The sequence below is a fragment of the Scophthalmus maximus genome, chromosome 16 (assembly GCF_022379125.1).
Source record: "Scophthalmus maximus strain ysfricsl-2021 chromosome 16, ASM2237912v1, whole genome shotgun sequence".
Lineage (NCBI taxonomy): Eukaryota > Metazoa > Chordata > Actinopteri > Pleuronectiformes > Scophthalmidae > Scophthalmus > Scophthalmus maximus.
In genome coordinates this window covers 10,094,207-10,115,608 of record NC_061530.1, presented here as the reverse complement: position 1 = coordinate 10,115,608, position 21,402 = coordinate 10,094,207, and the positions used below count along the sequence as shown (strand labels likewise).

The 21,402-nt window shown below is 46.0% G+C and overlaps 1 protein-coding gene across 4 annotated transcripts in view; it reads left to right on the top strand.

The window, feature by feature from the left end:
* raraa (retinoic acid receptor, alpha a) overlaps positions 1–21,402 on the top strand; it is a 132,894-nt gene that overhangs the window by 108,585 nt on the left and 2,907 nt on the right. For all 4 annotated transcript variants that reach the window (XM_035612252.2, XM_035612251.2, XM_035612250.2 and 1 more), the window contains 5 exons: positions 9,255–9,403; positions 15,172–15,313; positions 20,565–20,725; positions 20,830–21,006; positions 21,123–21,327. In XM_035612252.2, the coding sequence (XP_035468145.1) occupies positions 9,255–9,403; positions 15,172–15,313; positions 20,565–20,725; positions 20,830–21,006; positions 21,123–21,327 (834 nt within the window). The remainder of the gene's footprint in view (positions 1–9,254; positions 9,404–15,171; positions 15,314–20,564; positions 20,726–20,829; positions 21,007–21,122; positions 21,328–21,402) is intronic.

Sequence of the window (21,402 nt, the reverse complement as noted above, 5' to 3'; positions counted from 1 at the left end):
GCTGTAAGTCACTCCAGGAAGGGCGTGGTAATTCACCCTCAGAGAGTTGACAGAGGGACGTTATACTGTGGTTGCTGTGTCTCCACTCCTCACTCTGAACACTGTCGAGAAGCAAACATGGCTGCATGCACAGCCTTTATTTGGGGCCTGCTTTTGAGTTGTTTGTCTTGCCTGTCACAGTCCTCCCCCAGTCCTGTCGCTCAGTTCCTCTTTCTCCTCTGATGCTCCCTCCTCCCCAGTCTCCTTATATCCTCCTGCTTCTCTTGCGACGTGTCTCTTCTTGCTCTTCTCTCTCTTCCCCTCCTTCCGTCTCTTTGGCGGAATCCAAGCTAATGAATTAAAATTTGAAAAAATTTCACAACTAAAACAATCTCTGTCCAGATGAGTGTTTTAGCTCCTAATCCGACGTTAGCTTCATCTATTCTAACACACCTGTAAATGCATATCCCACGACTATTCAGCTACACTGGTCATGGGTGTGCAGTTGTAGTGGCAGTCAGTTGCGTAGTTGCAGAAACTACAAATGAGGAACAGCAATGGTGAAAAGTACGAGCAGGGATTTATTTTCTTGGACCGACGGGAGGTGAAACTGTTAGCAACGGTTTGCGTTCACTGCTGGTAGTCGAGACTTGTCTAATGACAGTCAATCGGGAAGTGAGTGTAGGCGCTTCAATGTTTCAAATTAAAACAGCAGCGTTTTCCAAAGTGTGGACGGCCGGTGTAGATGTAGCTAAGGTTTTAGGTGTGGCAGTAGCCTAAATGTAATGTCACTCAGCAGCTGAGTGTGACCAGCTTGTAAAAAACATAATTCACGTTTTATGGCAGGTCCACTGTTGGCAAACACTGCCTATATTCATTGTCTACATTAGCCATGAAAAAAACACTTGCTTGTCGCTGGCTTAAATCTCTGATTGAGTTAAACTCATGTCTAGATCTTTTGGAATGACAAATCTTTTGTCATTTGAAACATTTATTCATGCACAAGAAATAAACAAAATCCACTTGATAGGCTCTAATTGGCCCACTCTCTCTCTCACACACACACACACACACACACACACAAACACACACATTCTCACCGTACATATCATGTTCCTTTGTATTCGTGCCCACCCGCAAGTGTAACATGTACCACAGGCTGGTGAAACACACAGCTGTGACTGTCCACATCCTGGCGTCCTCTGGCCAACACGGGTGGCCTTTTGCCTCCCTGTGCCCACCACCGTGTCCCACACCATCAGCTCATGCCAAATATCTCCAGTCACCCCGGAGCAAGTGCCAGCTCGCATAGCCCCACCGTCAGTCAGCAGGCGTAGACAGCTGCTTGGGGAAGTTGCACAGCACTGCCCTTTGTTGCCGGGGAACTTTCCTGCAATAAACCTGTCTTCAGATGATTTTTTTGAAATAAAATCCATAAACACTAGAGTGCTCTTTAGATTAATGAAATGCATTTGAGGTTTAGACATCCTCTGCATTCTGTAAATTTTAAGGATACTTGCAGTTAACAGCTTGCCGCTCAAAGTCTAGCCCCCTGTAGATCTCACCTTTGCCATCTGCTTGATTATTTCCCTCCCCCTCTCCCCCTCTCCCCCCACCCCCACACTCTAGTTTGTCCACACATGTTCTCAGTTCCGTCTCCATTTGCCGGTGATAGGAAAACCTGGTGTGTTGTTATTTCAGAGGCCTGGCAGCGTGGAGAGGGAAGTTATCTTCAGCCCCTGGAGAAGGGCTTGGGAACATGGTGGGGGCTGCCGGGCTGATAAAAACCAGGCTTCGCCTCGACAAGAACATGCTATCGCGCACACACACAGCAGATATCACACGACGTGCACTCAATTATATGAGCAGGCAAATGCACACAAGCGTTTACATTTCAGTCAGTTGTGTCTTGAAGCACTCTACCAAAACAAAAAAGCATGTATTGACTGTCATATGCCCTCATATACCCATACAAACAACTGTGCCCAACTCCCCTCACCTTTTCCAGATTTGAAGATGACATAAATCACTCGTACTAAACACAGCCTGGTGTTTTCTCCACCTCTGGCGCAAGACAAACACCGCCATTTCCTGGTGTTGAGGAGGGATCGTCATAACCCACTCCTCACTCTGCACCGCCGTGCCCTTCGGCCTCTGCTCGGACCCTCATCTATCACTCACGTATATGTGTGTTTTTCTTGCCTTAACACTCCACACAGGGGAGTCATTTGGCCCCAATTCGGAGCGCTATCCATCAAAATTTTGTTTCAGAATCAGCGTAGCCTTCCAACATGCCGCACAGCCCTTAAAGAACTCAGCCTGTCACATCCATTTCTGCTCCCTGCGCATAATTTGAATATCTGCAATGGTTGCAAAACAGTGTGCTGTCATTTCTCTGAAATGTAGACCACAGCATACTCTCCTAAGTGGAAGTGATGTGTCATTTGCTGCAGAGAATTACATTAGAATCAGATTAAATGCTGTTTTGCTTTATGCCTATCACTACATTATACTAGGAGTGTCATGGTGTCAGATATTAAAAGACAGACATAAATGTATGCTGTCAATCTCTTAGAAACGGCAGGTCATGCTAGACATTGATTTTTAATTTTTCTCCCTTGTCAATTTTATTGTTGTTAGTGTTGTTATTGTGCAACACTGCAAGTGCGTTGACTTTACCACCCCACACAGACACCCTTAAGAAGGTAGACTGCACCATCGACATGCAGGAGCTTAGGTGGAGCACAACCAGGCAGAGGAATCCTCTGTAATCCTCCCAACTCGCCCTCTCTGAAGCAGACGCACACATTTGTGCTCTTCCATATCACACATGATATGAACAGAAGCAGTAACAAAAATCGATTTAGCAAGCTGATAGTTTACATTGTTGAGTGTTGGGTGTCTGAAAACTCACTGTCCCTTCAAGGATTGAAGAGGTGAAAGAGGACTTCCTGTGCCTTTCCGCCTTCCATAGGCTTTATGTTTTAGAGAGCAGTAGAAGAAAAATGTCACACTCGGTAATGGGGACAGGTAGGTATAAGGGGGAGATGAGGGCTGGAAGTGAGAGTTGGAGGAGGGAAGCCTGGTTTTAGTTACAGTGAATACGGGAGGCATGAGGCTCACTGTCTGCTCTCCTGCCTCATGTTAACCTCCGCTGGCTCTCCTCCCCATATGTGTGTGTGTGTGTGTTTTCACTTATGCCTCTCTGCCCTGCCGCCAGATTCCTCCCCCTCTCTCATCCAATAACTGTTCACACTCTGTGTTTGAACACAAACACACCCCACCATCGCTCTCCTTACAGCTGTCGGTCGGTGCGTGCCCGGCCTGTGTGCGATCGTGCATGCCCGCCTTCACCCCGGCTCGCTTTCAGATGGCGTGCGTGGCGTTGCCGTCGGTACTCGGCGCAGAGGCAGCGCGAACGGGGCCACGTCCATTTTTTCGGCAGAGAGCTGTTATGACGCTTTGTTAGAGAATGGCAGGATTTCCCTGCAAGTAAGGAAATAGTCCCATTTCCCCCCTCAGTAATTGAAGAGTGCTGACAAAGCATTCCTGTGTGTATGTGTGTCCGTGTGTGCACCTTTTTCCCTGCTGCTTACTATTCCTGACTTACAGCCTGGATATTTAGCGAAAGTCACTTCACATAAAGGCACTCTAGTTGCTCCCTGTCATTTTTATTTAAGGACATGCATGATACATTGACCTACAGCTCCCAGGGTTCTGCAGGTCGGTCTCTGTCCCTTGAGCTCTTCAATTGGCCACTTCAAAGCCTTAATGCAGCAGTCTGTGGCATGGTGGTCTGTCTGGTGTCTCTTCTGCTGCACACACAAAGACAAGTGGACCTCTATATGTTCTCCCATATATCTCAAACATAGCAAGTGTGTGTGTGTGTGCGTGTGCATGTGAATGCTTCCAAATAACCTAATAGAAGTCGGGGGGAACACAATGGCCCCCGTGATTGAGTAGGATTCAACAAAGTGAAAGACTCTGTCAAAGCCGTCCCTCTTCTCCCTCGTCCTCTTCGCCTTCATTTTCTCCAGCTCTCTTAACCACAAACCAGCCAGCCGGCTAATGTAGTTAGCTTCCCTCTAATGATGGTGAAATCTCATTAATATGCTTCACAGCTGGGCCCAGTAACCAGTGGGGAATGGAGGTAATCAAATCTCGGAGGACTAACCTAGAGCTGAACCTCAAGAACTACTCAGCGGCACTGTGCCGAGACAGCCGAGGGTCTGGAGGCTTGATGATAGCCGGTGGGGTTGTGTGTGTGTGCGTCTGTGGTCTTTTGGTCGCGATGCCTTTGAAGTGCTGATGTTAGCCAGGCCATATTATGTCAGTATTGCAGCTCAGGCAAGTTTATCATCGGAATAGATTTAATTTCAGTAGTGTGCATATTTGTCCATTTAAGTCCAGTCATGCGGTAATTGCTTATGGAGGATGTGGCTGCGATGGTGCAGCCTCGCTCTAAGTGCACTTGTGGCTCATGATGTATGTAAAGTGAATCTGAAGAGCGGCATTACAGACCACTCACACTTGAGCTTAATTAAATCACCGGTGCTTTGGCTCAGAGTTTGAGAACACCACACAGCGGTACATTAAGCTATTAAGATATCTGGGGGCTACACACACACACACACAACATTTTTGTAATACTTGTGTGTGAATGTCAAAAGTGAAATCAAAGTAAATTATGGACATGATGGTCAGTCAGAATTGTTTTTTTAGGAGATAAATCTGTTGTTGATTCACTGCCAACTCGTGCATTGTTTAGACCAATTTATCATAAGAACATTCAACATTAAGCATAATAATAACGTATCACTTTAAACTTGCCAGCGTTTGCTGAAAGGCTTGTTTTCAGTCACAGTGCGTGGTCAGATGTGACACAGACACAACCTGCTGCTGTTTCAGCACAGTGTCAGGTTTGTTTTCGATGGTTACACCTGATGACCCGGGCATTGGACTGGTCCGACAACATACCAGGCTGCGTACTTGAATCGAGCCTTGTGTCTGGTTAACAACAGCTGTGGTTTCAGGGTTGCGGCATCCTGCGCCTGTATCACGAAGCACTGCTCATGCTCACTCTGTTGACCAAAAGAAAGATATTCTCGTTGAGGCTCATGTGTTGGTTACTGTGGTGATTTTTGTAGGCCCCCGGATGGTGCTCTGGCCTGGAAACCTTGCCCGTTTCCAGTGTTAACATGTTGCAAGCACATCTAGGGAGGCTCTCCAGGCCAGAGTGAGTCAGTTCTTCCAGTGTTTGTGCATTGTGATGTCACGGATCACACAATAGGCAGGCTTGTATGATGGATTCGGTGTTGATCAGAGTTTGGATGCAGGTTTGGTGCTGAATACTGCCTGGGTGAGGGCCGCTGAAGGGCTAAGTAGCTCCGTTCTCTCCACTGAGCCCCTCTGCCTCTCTGTCCACAGGCCCGCCATTGTTTTGCTCCATGCCTCAGCTTGACAAGGCTCCAGAAGCCAGCCATTGTATTTAATTACAGTAGCCAGCCCCCTCACAGACTCTTGTCCTTGTGTCCCAGATTTCCATGGGTGCTCTCATTAAGACTGTGTGTGTGTGTGTGTGTGTGTGTGTGTGTGTGTGTGTGTGTGTGTGTGTGTGTGTGTGTGTGTGTGTGTGTGTGTGTGTGTGTGTGTGTGTGTGTGTGTGTGTGTGTGTGCGTGCGTGCGTGCGTGCGTGCGTGCGTGCGTGCGTGCGTGCGTGCGTGCGTGCGTGCGTGCGTGCGTGCGTGCGTGCGTGCGTGCGTGCGTGCGTGCGTGCGTGCGTGCGTGCGTGCGTGTGTGTGTCCGATGAGTCTTTTCTAATGGCTCTAGGAAAGCCCTTAGCCTAAGTAAATGTCAGTAGAGATGCCGTTTTTTTAAGTATATGTGTATGTGTGGGTGGCACATCTGTCTGTCTATGTGTTTGTAATGAAGGCAGCTTTAATGTGGATGAATAGCTCCGTGGTCGCACCAATAACGCAGGGCTGTAATCAGGCCACATCAAGAGAGGCAGAAAATTGGCAATGTTTTTTTTGTGTGCTAATGAGAGAATATGCCATGTTACGTAAGGGTTGCTTCTTTTTTACGAGAAGCGTTAATTTGTTTGACATGATTGTGATGATGGCATGGCCCGGTGGCATGAGACAAGATGCAGTGAGAAAGCAAACTTTCCACAATCTGTCGCGCTCACACTCCCCCTGCTGCTGCGTCGTGTCCAAATGCTTCATGTCTTTTAATTATAATGATAACAATAATATATTGGGTTTATAAAGCGCCTTTCAAGTACCCAAAGCAATCATACAAAACAAGACAAAACAAAAAAAACAAACAGAAAAGAAGTAAGTGTAATGGATGAGGGTGGGGGCTAGGGGTATGCAGAGGAGAAGAGGTGGGTTTTGAGATGTGACTGAAAGGTGGTGAGGGAGTCGAAGTCACGGATCTCTTGGTGGAGGGAGTTTCACAGCCTTGGAGCAGCCCTGGAGAAAGCTGTATCCCCAAAGCTGCAGAGGTTGGTTTTGGGGGTGGAAAGGAGACCGGCAGAGGTGGATCTGAGGGACCGTGTGGGTTGTTAGGGGGAGAGGAGATCCATGAGGTATTGGGGAGTAAGATGGTGGAGGGCTTTGAAGGTGAGGACCAGGACCTTGAAGGTAATTCGGTGGGAGACAGGGAGCCAGTGGAGTTGTTTTAGGACTGGGGTGATGTGGTGCCAGGATTTGGTGTGGGTGATGAGACGGGCGACTGCGTTCTGGACCAGAACGATGGAGCCGGGGCTGATGCCAAAGAGGAGTGAGTTCCAATAATCTAAGCGGGAGAAGATGAAGGCGTGGATGAGTCGTTAGGCGGCGGGGAGTGTGAGTGAGTGTCTGATCTTGCACAAAACCTTTCTCCATGTCTCTTCCACATTTAAAACAAATTTCTTTTGTCAATTATGAGCATTCTGAGCTATCTAAACATCCTCTCAAATTGAATGACTCCTTTCTCATCTGAAAATAATAAACTCTGTAGTTGCAGGTCCTGACAGGTGTGTGTGTGTGTGTGTGTGTGTGTGTGTGTGTGTGTGTGTGTGTGTGTGTGTGTGTGTGTGTGTGTGTGTGTGTGTGTGTGTGTGTGTGTGTGTGTGTGTGTGTGTGTGTGTGTGTGTGTGTGTGTGTGTGTTGTAGCGATGGTTAAGGTCAGAGTAAGTCTCCAGGAAATGAATGTAAGTCGGTATAATGTCCTCTGAAGTTATGGAGACACGACTGTGTGGGTGTGTGTATTATAAATTATTCCTAAAACCCAGGAGAGGAACATGAAAAAAATGACGCGGCCTTGCTTTTACTCCCTGTGTGTGCCAGTTAAGTCACATCATCTGTTTTGTGTTTTTGCGCATTGCTCAAGCACATCATCATTCTCTTCTGCATCTTTTTTTCCTGCTTCATCTCCACCCTCTGTCCTCTAAAAAAATTATTTTTTGCTATTACTGTATAAAAAATGCCCCCTAGTCTTCACACAACATTTCTGTTCAAGGAAAAAATAAGCTTTTGGAAATAAATAGTAAGCGTGTCTTGCTCCGGGCTGCAGTCCACATTGTCACGAGTCTCCTTTCATGTTTTATGTTTTTTTTTTGAAAGTTATTAAGAATCAAACATTCAATCCCCCTTTTCACGTCTTCTAACCCATATCAGCACATTTACACCAAGAACTTAAAAGGCTGTTGCTGGCGTGAAAGTGACATCGGACATCTGGGCCTCATAAATGAAATGTCTTAATATCCCAGGCCTGATTGGGTGTCGCTGTTAGGTGTTGCAATGTGAGCTTTATTGCTGTTTAGCTTAACTGTCCCCGTCACCCGAAACCCATGTGGATATGCTGAATGTTTTCCTGACAGCGGAGATAACAGGCAGGTTCGGAGAGGCTAGGTTTCTGTGCTCTACGCTTGTATCGGTTGGTGTCTTTTTTCGTTTTTTTCCCGGAAGCCATGAACATATCTGGCCATCAGGTTGGTTTATTTTGGTTGTTCTGAATGTAATCTTCCCTCAACACCATCTGCTGCATGTGCATGGGGATTGGCAAGCTGACACCCGCACTCCAACACTATAATTGGAGCGTAAACCGCGTGTATTAGAGAGAGACAGAGACTTCATCCTTGCATGCACGTAGTGCACCTGTGTGCATCTGAACTGAACGGCACAAATGTGCATCACAGAAGCACACACTTTGGAGTGCTGCTAAAAAATCTGTGTAGTGTCAAGTTTCTGGTCAAGTGCAAGATTATATATACACTCTTTTATCAGATGTCTGATTTAAATTATACTTTCATTTATTCTCTTATATTAAAAAACACTGTCTCCTGCTCATAAAGGCACCAGTTGAAAAACAGGGATTACACACTTACTCTGTTTAGCTACAGGCCACAGTTCAAAGCACAGAACACACATTCTGTGCTGTGACCTGTGTTTTTTGTATTTAATTAAAGAGCCTTGTTTTGTAACACACAGGATATTGAGGTCAGAGTCCAAAGCATATTACAAAGGCAACTGCAGTTTACCTCCCCACAATCCCAGCCCCCTTTGTTCATCATGTATAAGCTAAAGGAATCACGGGAGCCTGGTTTGTTTGCTTGTATTACCTGTTATTGGAGGAAGACGGGCTGTTTTCAACCAGCTCGTGTATAGCAGCCTGATTGGCTGGGTGAAAATGATGCTTTGCCTTGTGGCCCTGCGGTATTTGTTGCTCTCAACTTGATGATGATTTGTCCTTTTATTTTCCCCAATATTTTTCAAGCACTGCACCGTTTGAAAATAAATAAAAAGAACAACTTCAGGCATTTTATCAGAGGAGAAAACCTGTCGTTGAACCCTGCGCGCAAAACAGCTAATTTATGTTATACACAAAACACACAAGGTCGACTTTCAGCAGTAAACAAGAAAACGGCAGAGGCTCCTTTCACTGGGGCTTTGATGATCTCCTGATGAATGTGTGTTGTTAAATGTTTGAGGAGTCTATCCTGTGGCGGATCTAAAAACGTCTGATCAAGAAGTTTGTTCTTGTATTTAAGTACATGCATTGTTAGAAAGTGAGTAACTTCCTCGCCTGGTGATTTTAGTACAAACATGTTGTCAGCAGCGTATCTCTCTGGACTGGGCTGTTTTAAGATCAGTGTGTTTCTTTTACTGTGTGTACATGAGGTTGTGTGTTTCTCCCACTGCTATCGATTAATGCTCTAAACCGTCAGCACTAGCATCTGATATTGTGCTCTAACCCTTTCTTTATTTTTTTTTGCTCTCTCCTCTCCACAGCGATAGAGACCCAGAGTACCAGCTCAGAGGAGATAGTGCCAAGCCCACCCTCACCTCCCCCACCGCCCCGCGTCTACAAACCCTGCTTTGTGTGCCAGGACAAGTCCTCAGGGTACCACTATGGTGTCAGCGCCTGCGAGGGCTGCAAGGTGAGACTCCCGGCCCTCCTCTCAATCCGCCAGTAGAGCAAGATGTCCCTCAATCTTGCAACTCCATTGTGGTTTTTGTACAAATAATACATGTCATTTGTAATATGTTTGTATTTAATGCTGCAGTTGAATGTATTAAGTCAAAACCATCTGATGTCTATGTGGAGAATCATTCACTCACGTTATTGGCAGCTGTATTGAGCTGCCTAATCATCAGTTTGACCTGAACGAGACGGTAGGCGTCTTACAACACTTACACCTATACATGTTGTAAAGAAAAAGATAACGTATGTGATAGGCCCTCTTGTATCATGTACGGTTTGTGATACTTTATTTCTTTTTGAGTGTTGTTGCTACACATATCTTTGCTGACGTGTCCACAATGGACGTCTTGTTATCAATGCAGCCATATTACACAGGTGCTGAAGAGGCCTCATGACGCCCCATCTGCTCTGTTATCAGTCGATAGTTGCTGTGTGAATGCATACATGCTCTCCTGTTCGCGTGAGCTCACAGGCCTCTTTATCTCGCTGTTCCCAAGGCTTCGAGTCGGCGTTGTGTAAGTTCCGAAGAGGACAGGAATGAGATCTGTGGAATCTAATGTAACGTTACTGCCAGGTGCAAACCTTCCATATCTCTGCAATGTCAACATTTCAGAAACTACCTTTTTTTTTTTTGCTTGGTGGTCATGCAGTCTTTTCACAGTTGAAAGGATCACCCAACATAGGAGCATGTAAAGCCTACAGCTCTTTGTATAGCAAGAGGAGGCAGGAAGTGGTTGGATGAACACAGGCAGGGTGTTGCAGATGGTGACAGGTGCCTGCTAGACCCTCTGACTTATTGACAGCAGAGCCAATACTGGTGGTCTGTGTTTCCATATGTGCAGGAACAGGAGGGGTAAGGGGAGGGGGACTCATGGAAAAAGACTCATGTAGGGGGGCAGTAGCAGTAAAAAAAAATAAAAATGGAAGAGTAAGGAAGGGAAACAACCCAGGGGGGATGTAGAAATGCAGACAAAATGATAGAAAGATCAGCGAGACTGCAGGGAGTGAGGGACGAGTGAGCGAGAGAGCAGACTGTGCTCCGGGAGGCCAGAAAGAGAAAGAAGTGGTAGCAGATTAGGCGGACGGGGTTACATCTGAACTCATTGACACCAAAAGAAAGACGGTCAGCGCCCCAGAACACAGAGGGGGGAGGGAGAAATGAGTAAAGAACGCACAAAGGGAGGAGAGCACAGCAAAGCTCCGGGTCACACACACACACACACACACACACACACACACACGCCTTCATAAAAACATACAAACAAAGATATTAACCTTTTACACAAACCATCTGAGTGCTCTACGAAATTAACCTGACCCCCAATTGTGACTTATAAACATTTAACAGAGTAAATAAGAGCTGACCCCTGTGCTGTTTTACAAGGGCAACCAAACTGCTACTAACTGAATAGCTTTGTTTCCCTTTCCTTACAAGAAAAAAACTTGTGATGTATCAAAATGTTTCTGAAAATAAAATCCAGTTCCATAATTGTCAGTGCTTCTAAACCTGCATTTCTACACACTTAACCAATTTAGTGTTTCGGAACAGTTTCGCACAAGTAGGAGATTTTGTCAAGGGAAGTATTGTAACTTTGAACATGTTTGTCAGGATGTTCCCCGCCTTTTTGCTCAAAGCTCAGGCTCCTGTTACTGGTACAAATTGCAATTTTTATGCAATTGTGGTCCACAGTTTCATCCCAAGGCCTGTATCAGTTTTAGACACTCCGCATAGTTTCCAACTGAAACCATTCAAACAAATATGTTCACTTTTTGGCACCGTGCACAGCCGCTAAACTAGCTGCTATCTACTTTATGTATGTTGTAGTAAAAAGCATTGGCTTTGATCTGCCAAGGTGTGCGGCAACTCCGCAGTCGCTAATCGGCTTTTATTGCATCCACTGAACATTGCTCCCTGTTATCTAAATTCTAATTAGAAAAGGGTAATTAGTGAAATAACAAGGCAAAATCCCTGCACCGAATACATATATCTGTCCAGGACAAAATAAATATCTCTACCATATTATACGCACAAAGGTATGAGAGTTGCTTGTGGTGGTTGAAAACTGTAACACTGAGGAACACAGAGGGAAAGGCAGACAATAGATGATCTGTAAACTTGAGTAATTAGTTGTTTCTCCTTGGCGATCGCGTGTTGCTCCCTCTGACGGCACACAAATTGTGCCAAATTTGACAGTGTAATTAGCTTTTTGAGGCAATTGTTCATTGGGGACGTCGCTGATGTTTCAATCTATCAGCGGGCAGACAAAGTGCGGCGCCGATTATTTCAGAACGACGACAAACAATGATTTAATACAGAAGTTTTGCCATCGGTTGTTGACACTCTTCTCTGCGCCTTGAAACATGAACATGCTGCATCTCAGGTGTGATGGAAAATTCTCAGCTCCATCAGCTTTTGGTATTGATTTTATTAAAATCCCCGCAGCAAGCTCTGCATGCCCCTGCGGCTTCTTATGATTATTTGTGGAGATATATATAATGGCTGAGGTTGATTATTTTCACCAGAGATAGGACACCTGCAGAAGATATATGGAGTACACAGCAGCAAAGTCAAACATATTCACTTCAATAATAGACTGAATGAATAATCAGGATACCGATTAACTACAGAGGGGAAACCTACACAGTTTAGGCAGAGGTGGAGGTGATTGCACTTTGCAATGGGACCTTTAAACAGCCAGCGGGGATGAGTGTATTAGGTGAAAGATAAATGATTGCAATGTTGAACCAATGTTCAAATGATTTAGATGGGGTTTTTAAAATGAGGATTTTAAACCGTCTGTTCACATGTCTTGTCCGGCTGGACTCTGTTCTGCTGGTTAGTTAACAGCTCATCAGGAGTAAACATTAGAAATTTTTGTCTCAAACTACGAAAATAAACCACAGTTAGACACAGAGTCTGCCTGCCCACTCAACAGCCGCAGTACAAATTTGAAAAATTCAGGATGCCTTTGCCGTATCTCTGACTTCAGAGGAGATGACTGGGCATATAATACTCAATAATTCAACACCATAGGCATGTGAACGTATATGGTTGCCTCATCTGAGACTGGGGTAAGTCAAGGGTTAGCAGCGTCTGCTCTGCTGCAGCATGCCAAACTACAAAGGCATTTCCACGGGGCTGCAGCGAACAGAGGAAACAGGAGGGGGATGTTCGAGCTCTGCTGCTTGGAGACGGCTCATTCGTTTGTTGTTTAAGTTCTGCCGCCTGCACATGCTCACCGGCATTGCATTTCTTTGCTCCTGCAGATATTGGCACTAAAGCATTAAATTTGCATGCCCGCCCTGTCATGTTTATGTTTTTGTCTTGGAGGCATGGCAGCACACAGCGGGAGACCTCTCCTCCTGGTTATCAGCTGCTATGGGAGGGAAGCGGCCATATTTCCAAAATCCCCCCTCTGCTGCTTCTTGCATGAATGTCTACTATTCGCTGGCAGATGACCCTGTTAGCAAGCGTTAGTCTTTATTAATGTATCAGCTGTTGTGATCGCTGCTTAGTAATACTTGTCGGGGCACAGGCAAACACATACCCAGTAGGAGGCTGGGAACACCCCCTAATCTGGGTATAGTGTGAAAGTCATGTTAAGAGAGGATTCCTGTGCTTCCCTGCTTCCCCCCGCCCCACACGCACACACACACACACACACACACACACACACACACACATACCATGCTCGCTTCCACATTAATGTAGTGTTTCCTTGTTTTCCAAACTACAGCTTACTTGCACGCTCATAAATGCTCGAGGCTCATTATATTCACCAGGTAGACGGCCCTGAGTTGAAGAGCACATGGCACACGCAATCATGTATGTGTGCCGTTATCGTTGCTTGCTGTTCTTTTTCATCCCTCCCTCCTCGCGCCCTCTTGTTGCCGCTCTCATCTCTGAACACCGCAGGGTGGCTGACAGACCCGCTGAGGGCTCTTGTCGCCGGGTGGATTAAGCGGTGATACAAAAAGAGGCTTAAGGGCCGCAGGAAGCAATGACTCTTAAAAGAAGGGGTGGGTTGGGGGTGTATGGGGGGGGGGCAGGAACAATCAACTGGCCCAATAGCCAATAGGGAGGTGCTGCTAGAGGGCACCTGAGCCTCATGGTGTCAGGAGGGAGTAGGTTAATCCCCTGGTGACATTGGGGTCAGGGTCAGGTCACCGTTGGATCAAAGAGGACATGATACACACACACACAAACACACACAAAGGCCACTGAGTTGCCCCTCAGCATCAGCAGCTGGAAGTAATGTCAACCTACACGTCTGTTCTTTCCAGGAGAGCATGGGTTTTTTCTCAAAACTGTTTGAGGGTATCTGCTTTTTTTCCCCAACGTCATGTGTGCCACTCTAATGAAGTCAGGACAGAGGTTAGACGAGGTGACCTTGTGAGGACGGAATCACTTCCTCTTCCAGTCGGAAAACAAAAGTCTTCTATGTGTAATCTGCGCTATCAACACGCGCTGGTGGCGCCGCGCTCAGAGCGATACACAACGGAGACTACACACTTCCTCTTCAGAGATCACCAGAGGCCTGGATCACTTGGACTCCGTGATGGAGTCAGGCGGGAGACGAGCGAAGATTCTGGTGATCCGGGAAGGACAAATTGTGGGCTTAGGTCCACCGGCCATCTGTCGGCTAGCAAAGCTAATCCCCCTGTGTTGGGACGGGGCTCCGTGGCATTTAACCCACCTCCCTCCCTGCAGCTAAGACACACCCACCCAACAAAACATAACCCATGTCCCAATGCGTCACATCAATTCTGACATTGACCTGTATAGCATTTGTGCTGAGCCGTGCTTACCGAGAACTCACTCGGTTGTGGCTGATTTGCATTAACCTCTTTTTATCTTTTTGACACACGAGGAATGTTAAGCAATAAGGGCACAGAGGTCATCATTGATTGTATTGGCATTGAATGAAATTGAGGCGAATATAAGTTGTGATGTATGGCTTTCCAACGGGTTTGTCATTGATGTCTATATGCAAAACTTCTTGTTTTATTACAATATACAGATTCCATGATCAGAGATGTTTTTTGATAAACGTCGCAGATTATGTCGTAAAGATATGGTGATTTTTTTTTCCCCTCCTTGATGTCAGAAATCCCAGCCATTCGTTTTTCAGACTTCCATCGTCAATGAGTTAATCGGTTCGTTTTTTGTTCCAATGTTCTTAGCTTGTTGTTTTTTTGGCAGTTACAGCTCTTAAAGTTCAAATGGGGGAGAATTTAAATTATTACTGAGGAGTGTGTGTTTTGTGTGTGATGCATATTTAGCTCTGTTTCTATTTCTCACATTTTGCAATCCCCAAAGATCTTTCATTTCCATCGAGTGACTTAATCTTTTAAATGCATTCCCTGATTTGTTTTTGATCCAGTTTTATTGAAAAGGGGAATGTGGGGGGAAAAAATTTAATTCCTTTTTTGTTCTGGATCATCATTTTCACATTACTTCTCGTCATTGAGGTGTGTTCTGTTGGTAACCGGATGAATTGTGACACTAAGGGCAAAAATATTTTCGACAGACAAGTAAAATCCATTATAAAAGCAGTGATGAGGATACATAACATATGACTGGCGGATTCACAAGGGCAAACAGTACAATTATATTTGCTTTGCAAATATCCCCGCTCTTCATGTGCCACCCGTCCCTCCTCCTCCTCCAAAACCCAATCCTCTCTCCCTGTCGCCTCACATCTCCGTCTTCCTGTCACACAGGGCTTCTTTCGGAGGAGCATCCAGAAGAACATGGTGTACACTTGTCACCGGGAGAAGAACTGTATCATCAACAAAGTCACCCGCAACCGCTGCCAGTACTGTCGGCTGCAGAAGTGCCTGGAAGTCGGGATGTCCAAGGAGTGTGAGTATAGACACCGAGTTACCCAGAATGCCCTGCTTTCACGGGGGCTCTTAAGGTCATGCACAGATTGCAGCATAGTTGTTTAATCCCAGATTGGTTGGCATTATGGTTAGTAGGAAATCTTAAACTGCTGAATTTGTTTATATTTTTTCCATTACTTATTACTACACTACTACTTAGTTTCCTCTAGTGATGCACACATCAGTTTGTCGTGTGTACGCACTTCATAGGATTTTACGATGCAATCACTTACCTTATGTCTCATTTCTGTTGTTGTCCATAATTTTTTCATGTATGTGAGAAAATTCAATTTCGGTGTTCATCATAACAAGTCAAGGTAAAATCAAAGCTGTTACTATCGACGGCTGGCTGTCACCCTCTTAGGCGACTCTGTTGGTTTTGAGGTTTCAGACTGTAGTCTGCAGAGAATATCCGCTGTAGAAGCGAGACAAAGGGCAGCCGTGATGCAGACTGTCAGTAACAGTCAGGGTGTCGCCAGGCTTGGCAGGCCTCCGTGATGAATATGTTCTCACCTGCCGAGAGTGAAAGAGCAGGCGTCTGCTTCCATCATTGCACCCCGGGGGCTGTGTGAACATACATACACACACACACACACACATACGCACACACACACATACGCACAAGCAGTCAGACTTGATAAAGTAATTGGTAGAGGTGTGACCGCAGAGAACTCAAGAGGCCAGCAGGGTTTTTTACGTCAGCCGAATCACATGACACAGACACAAACACTCGCATGGGATACTTTTCTGCATATAAATACTCCTTAGTAGGACATACAGTATATTAATAATAGACATACTGCACATGGACAGACAGTATAGCCCCTCTCTTTTCCTTTCACAGGCTCACGCCTGTTTAAAGACACATGCATACAGCCTCCCTCGCTTCATCTCTCGCCGCCTCCCGTCTTCCCAGCGCTATTTACCTCATCTTTCTGGTACAGCGAGAGCAGGCAGCGCTCCCCCATGCCACAGCACTGTGGTTTACAGTAAAAGAAGTTATCCTCCAAGCTCCTTACCTTTGAATGGGGGCATTAATCATGGTTAGAAGGATCACAGCAGCCGGCTCTTTTACACACACGCGCGCACACACGAGAAAAAGACTGGAGTTGGAGAGTCATCTAGTGGTAAAGACATGGTACTGCATAATAGAAAACACAAAAACAATGGTTTTGTGAAAGGTTAACCAGGCTGGAGAATTTTGTTTTGGGATTGATATTGTCACAACTTTGCTCTTTGCTGGTTTTCGTTAAATAGTTTTGACTTTTTTTCCCGATTGTGGCCCTCTCGTGCAGTGTGCAGACTGTTCTGACATCTTGTGTCCTCAGCAGTGACTTTGACTAGTGAAACTGGTCTGGGCTGGTGAGGAAGGGAAGGCTGACCATCTGGGGCCAGCAGGGAGTCTCTGCCTCTCTAGCTCTCTCTCTCTCACACACACACACACACACACACACACACACACACGCACGCACAGTCAAAGATGCCCGCTTGTGCATAATTTCATGCACATACAAGGTGACTGACACTAACTGGTTTGAAAAAAAAAAAGCTTTAAAGCAAATACGCTCAGACAGCTCCACTTAAACACCATACAGTCTCTGTCAGACACACACACACACACACACACTCACACAGAAGGTGGACCCCCCTGGCATGAGGGGGGGTCGTCTGGATGACCTTGCGTCTGCCGGCAGACAGCTCCAGACCACGGTGCCAGGCCTGCTGCCAGGTGGCAATGCCAAGCTAGATGGCATGGGAGAAGGTGAGGGAGGCGGTAGAGAGGAAGTGGAAGGCTACAAGGAAACCTGACGTGTGTGTGTGGGGGGAAAGAAGTCCAATTAACAACCCATAAATAAATCCTACACAGTTGCATCTAAAAAATAAGGTTACCAATCATATTTAGATATCTAGATATCTAAAAAATAAAATAAAGTTTGAAAGGTGTGGCTATTCACTTAGCCGTAGGCCAGTACTGTGGTTTGCAGGGGTCGGTACGTTGTCATGAGATGAGTAACAAGTAAGGAAGAAAGAAACAGTTCTGCCACATAAAACAGTCAGACATTACTCTTGTCTTTGCTTTTTACTCATGCAAAATCAGATAGTCTCTAAAGTATTCAAATACAATTTTAAACAAACATGGGAGAGAGAAAACAAATGACTCTTTGCTTGAAATGCTACGCTTATAGAAATATGTATATGTGGACAAGAGGTTGCAAGTTGACTTTGCTTTGTTTCAAAAGGTCACAAGCCTCAAACTTCAGGAAACACTGTTTTAGTAGACTCTGCATATATAAAGCCACATTTATAGAGCACATTTCTGCTACATAAAGTTAATTCCTACTGCTATCATTTCTCCATTTGTATTTTTTTTTTGTGCCTTAGGGATGATCACATAGTTCAGTTGCACAATCCTCCAGCCTTTTTTTTCGAGCTCTCATGTTCCTGGAGGACGGTCTTATTCAGCGATAGAAAAAAAGAGTAATAAATGTAAAATAAGATGAAGCAAGGAATGATGGAGAACAGCGCAGGGGGAGGTTCACATCAGCACAGAAAGGCAGGAGAGTGGAGCAAGATTAAGGCTGTGAGAGGGAAGAGTATTGAACCCAGTTCGGCTGAGAATGAAACTCACGAGTTAAGAGAGAGAGAGAGAGAGAGCAGAGGGAGGAGGGATGAGAGAGACTGGAGGACAGAGGGAGGGAGAAAGTTTCATCACTGTCGACGGTGGCTCTGCGCTGCGAGCAGGAGGAGGGGGGGACATTGACATTTTTATCTTTCCATTGAATTTAATCTGTGTGATGGACGAGCTGCCAGTGCTTTAATTTTCCTCACACGAATTATCCCTTTCTGCCCACCTCTCTGTCTTGTACACACACACACACACACACACACACACACACACACACACACACACACAGACACACACACACACACACACAGAAATACATACACACTGAGGCACTAACAGAAATTGTCTATTAACTGCACGTTGCAGCTGAAATCCACTGTGAGAACAAATGATGGAGTGATGGCTCTTTGTGTGTGTGTGTGTGTGTGTGTGTGTGTGTGTGTGTGTCTGCGTGTTTGTTTGTGTGTGTGTACACTGTTACAGTATTCTGTACACGTTACTCACTGGCTCTTGTAAATCATTTTCAATGCAATGAACATGTAACCACAAACAATTCAGGATGCAAGTCCCCCATTAGCATTCATATTCTCATAATGCATTTTGAAAGATGCATTGCTTGAAGTTAACACCCACACAAACACGAAAATGCACGTTTGTCCACACACACACACACACACACACACACACACACAATAAAAAAGCTTGGCAGTATTTCTTTCATTTGAGCCCCCCCCCCCCTCCAAGTTATTGCATGTGGCAATTCGCCATGACAGATCGGCAGTCCTGCCTAATAGTTCTTTAATGACTTCATTAAATTGTGTTGTGCGGCTTATGATTGTGCTGCCAATTTGTCAGCGCGGGTAATGTCTGGGCGCTAGGGATGCCCCACTTTTATTTGTGAATTAATTGGACATCGATTGTTTTGCACCCTCCCCTCAATGGCGGACAGATTCCCTATCAGCGCCACAAGCGAGGCCGGTTCAGATACGTTTAGCAGCTTACTACAGTTTCATGCAACAGGCCTCAGAAGCTGACGGTTGTTTAAGATGTTGTTCATCCGCTCACTTAGTAGTAATTATCTAATCATCACAGTCAGTGGAAGTAGAACGCTGTGGATTGATGGGCTTGTTTCTCTCTGAAATTGTTTATAAAAACTGTCACGTCCTTACTTAGTGTAAAATCTGCTGTTTTTGATGTATCGTTCGTCACATTTAACTGCTCTGTTTTCTGCTGCATGTGTTTTCGTGGCTATGGTTACGCTCGCCCGCCACATGAGTACAAATAAAGTGCTGGAAACTAATGCATTACCATGCTCTTGTCTGCGCAGCAGGGTCTTCTTCGTCTCTTGTTTTGGCGAACAGTGCTTAGCAATAACATAGTGCAGCATCAGACTTCCAGCCCCCGCCTTCCTCCCTCCCCACATGTTCTCCCAGGCAGGGAGGCCTGTCTGTGGGCTGATGAACGAGCAGCGGCTCCAAGTAGTGCATCCCCGCCTGGCCCCAGGCCAGGCCCCCCTGTCACAGACACTGATCTCCCCTCAGCCTGAGATCTCTGGCCCTTAATGGCCGAGGTTAGGAATAAGGAAAATCTGATCTCAGGTCGGCAGTGAGGGGGAAAGGCAGGTACCCTGAGGGGAGGTAAAGATTAGAGAAAGGATAGAGATGATTTTATGAAGAGGGGATAATTTTAAGCTGAGGCATTACGGGTTTTAAAAATGAGACATGGCGTACATTGGCGAGAAAGGAACAAAATGAAACTACGGCAAGGAACGCGAGAGCGTTGTGTAACCAAGAGAGAGGGAGAAATATGTGACACAGAGAGAGAGAAAGCTGGAAGGGTTTTTTTTCCCCCCGGCATGGGCTGAGCAGCCGAGCCCTTTTGAAACCATTAGAGGAAGGATATTTGTCATATTATGTTATTAGATTAGCCGGGACCCCTAATGAAAGCTGCTGCAATTTGTCAGCCTTATGGATAGCTCCATCCCCCACAACTATTTATCAAGTAGCACCCCATCTCACCCACCCCCACCCTCAACACACACATACATACACAACCAAGTCATAGCTAAACTGCACCCCAGTGTGGATGAGCTGAGAGCAATGGATGGAGCCTGTAATGGGATTCCAATGCTAAACACCCTGTCTAGTGGTTTTTGTCATTTGGGGTGAGCAGACTATTCTCAACCCGATTGCCCAGAGGGAAACGGCACTGGATTATTTCAAGGGTTCCCGCCTCCCCCCTCCATTACCATAGCTGTCTCACAACATTTATCTTACACCAGTAGATAAGAGAAGGGAAGCGGCGGTCGCCGCTGCTCTCTGCCACAGACAGAACATCCTTTTTCTGCTGATGACTCTGCCTTCGATCATGATCTCAGTTTTCCTTGAGGTGGTGTCACGTGATGCTAATGTCGGACATAAAGTATCCAGGTTGTGGTTGCGCCAGCCTTTCAAGCAATCTGTACCTAAAAATTGCACACTGTTTGTTTGCTTGCTTTTAGCTGAGATACATTTTTAACCGCTCTATTTAAAAGTAAATAAACACAATCTCAGACGTTACTCTGAACCACACCAACCTTCCTGTTCTCCCCCTTGCCTTCCTACAGCGGTGAGGAATGACCGGAACAAAAAGAAAAAGGATGAGAAGAAGCAGGAGTGCACAGAGAGCTATGTGCTGAGTCCCGACACAGAGCAGATGATCGACAGGGTTCGCAAGGCGCATAAGGAAACTTTCCCCTCTCTCTGCCAGCTGGGCAAATACACTACGGTCAGTATATCATGACACTCGCAGTCTGTGTTCACCGTTGTGACCTGTACATCTCCAAATATTGAAAAAAATGTCACCACCTCCTCCTCCTCACCTCCCAACAGACTAACAGCTCAGAACGACGTGTGTCCTTGGACGTAGACCTGTGGGACAAGTTCAGCGAACTCTCCACCAAGTGCATCATAAAGACGGTGGAGTTTGCGAAGCAGCTGCCCGGCTTCACAACGCTCACCATCGCTGACCAGATCACTCTGCTCAAAGCCGCCTGTCTGGACATCCTGGTAAGAGCAGCCCAGCTTCTTCCCCCCCACTGCCAAATTTCCCTCAAACACTACAAAAGATTTTTTTTAAAGGAATAGAAGAGGGATTAAGAATTTTCTGTCTCTGCTGTCCACAGATACTGCGGATCTGTACACGTTACACACCAGAGCAGGACACCATGACGTTCTCAGATGGACTCACGCTAAACCGAACCCAGATGCACAACGCCGGCTTCGGTCCGCTCACCGACCTGGTGTTTGCCTTTGCCAACCAGCTCCTTCCTCTGGAGATGGACGACGCAGAGACAGGGCTGCTCAGCGCCATCTGTTTGCTGTGCGGAGGTAGGACAACCCCCCTTAAAAAAAAACAACCTATGCCCCATGTGGTGCATGTGAATCTTGAACGACCTGTCACTC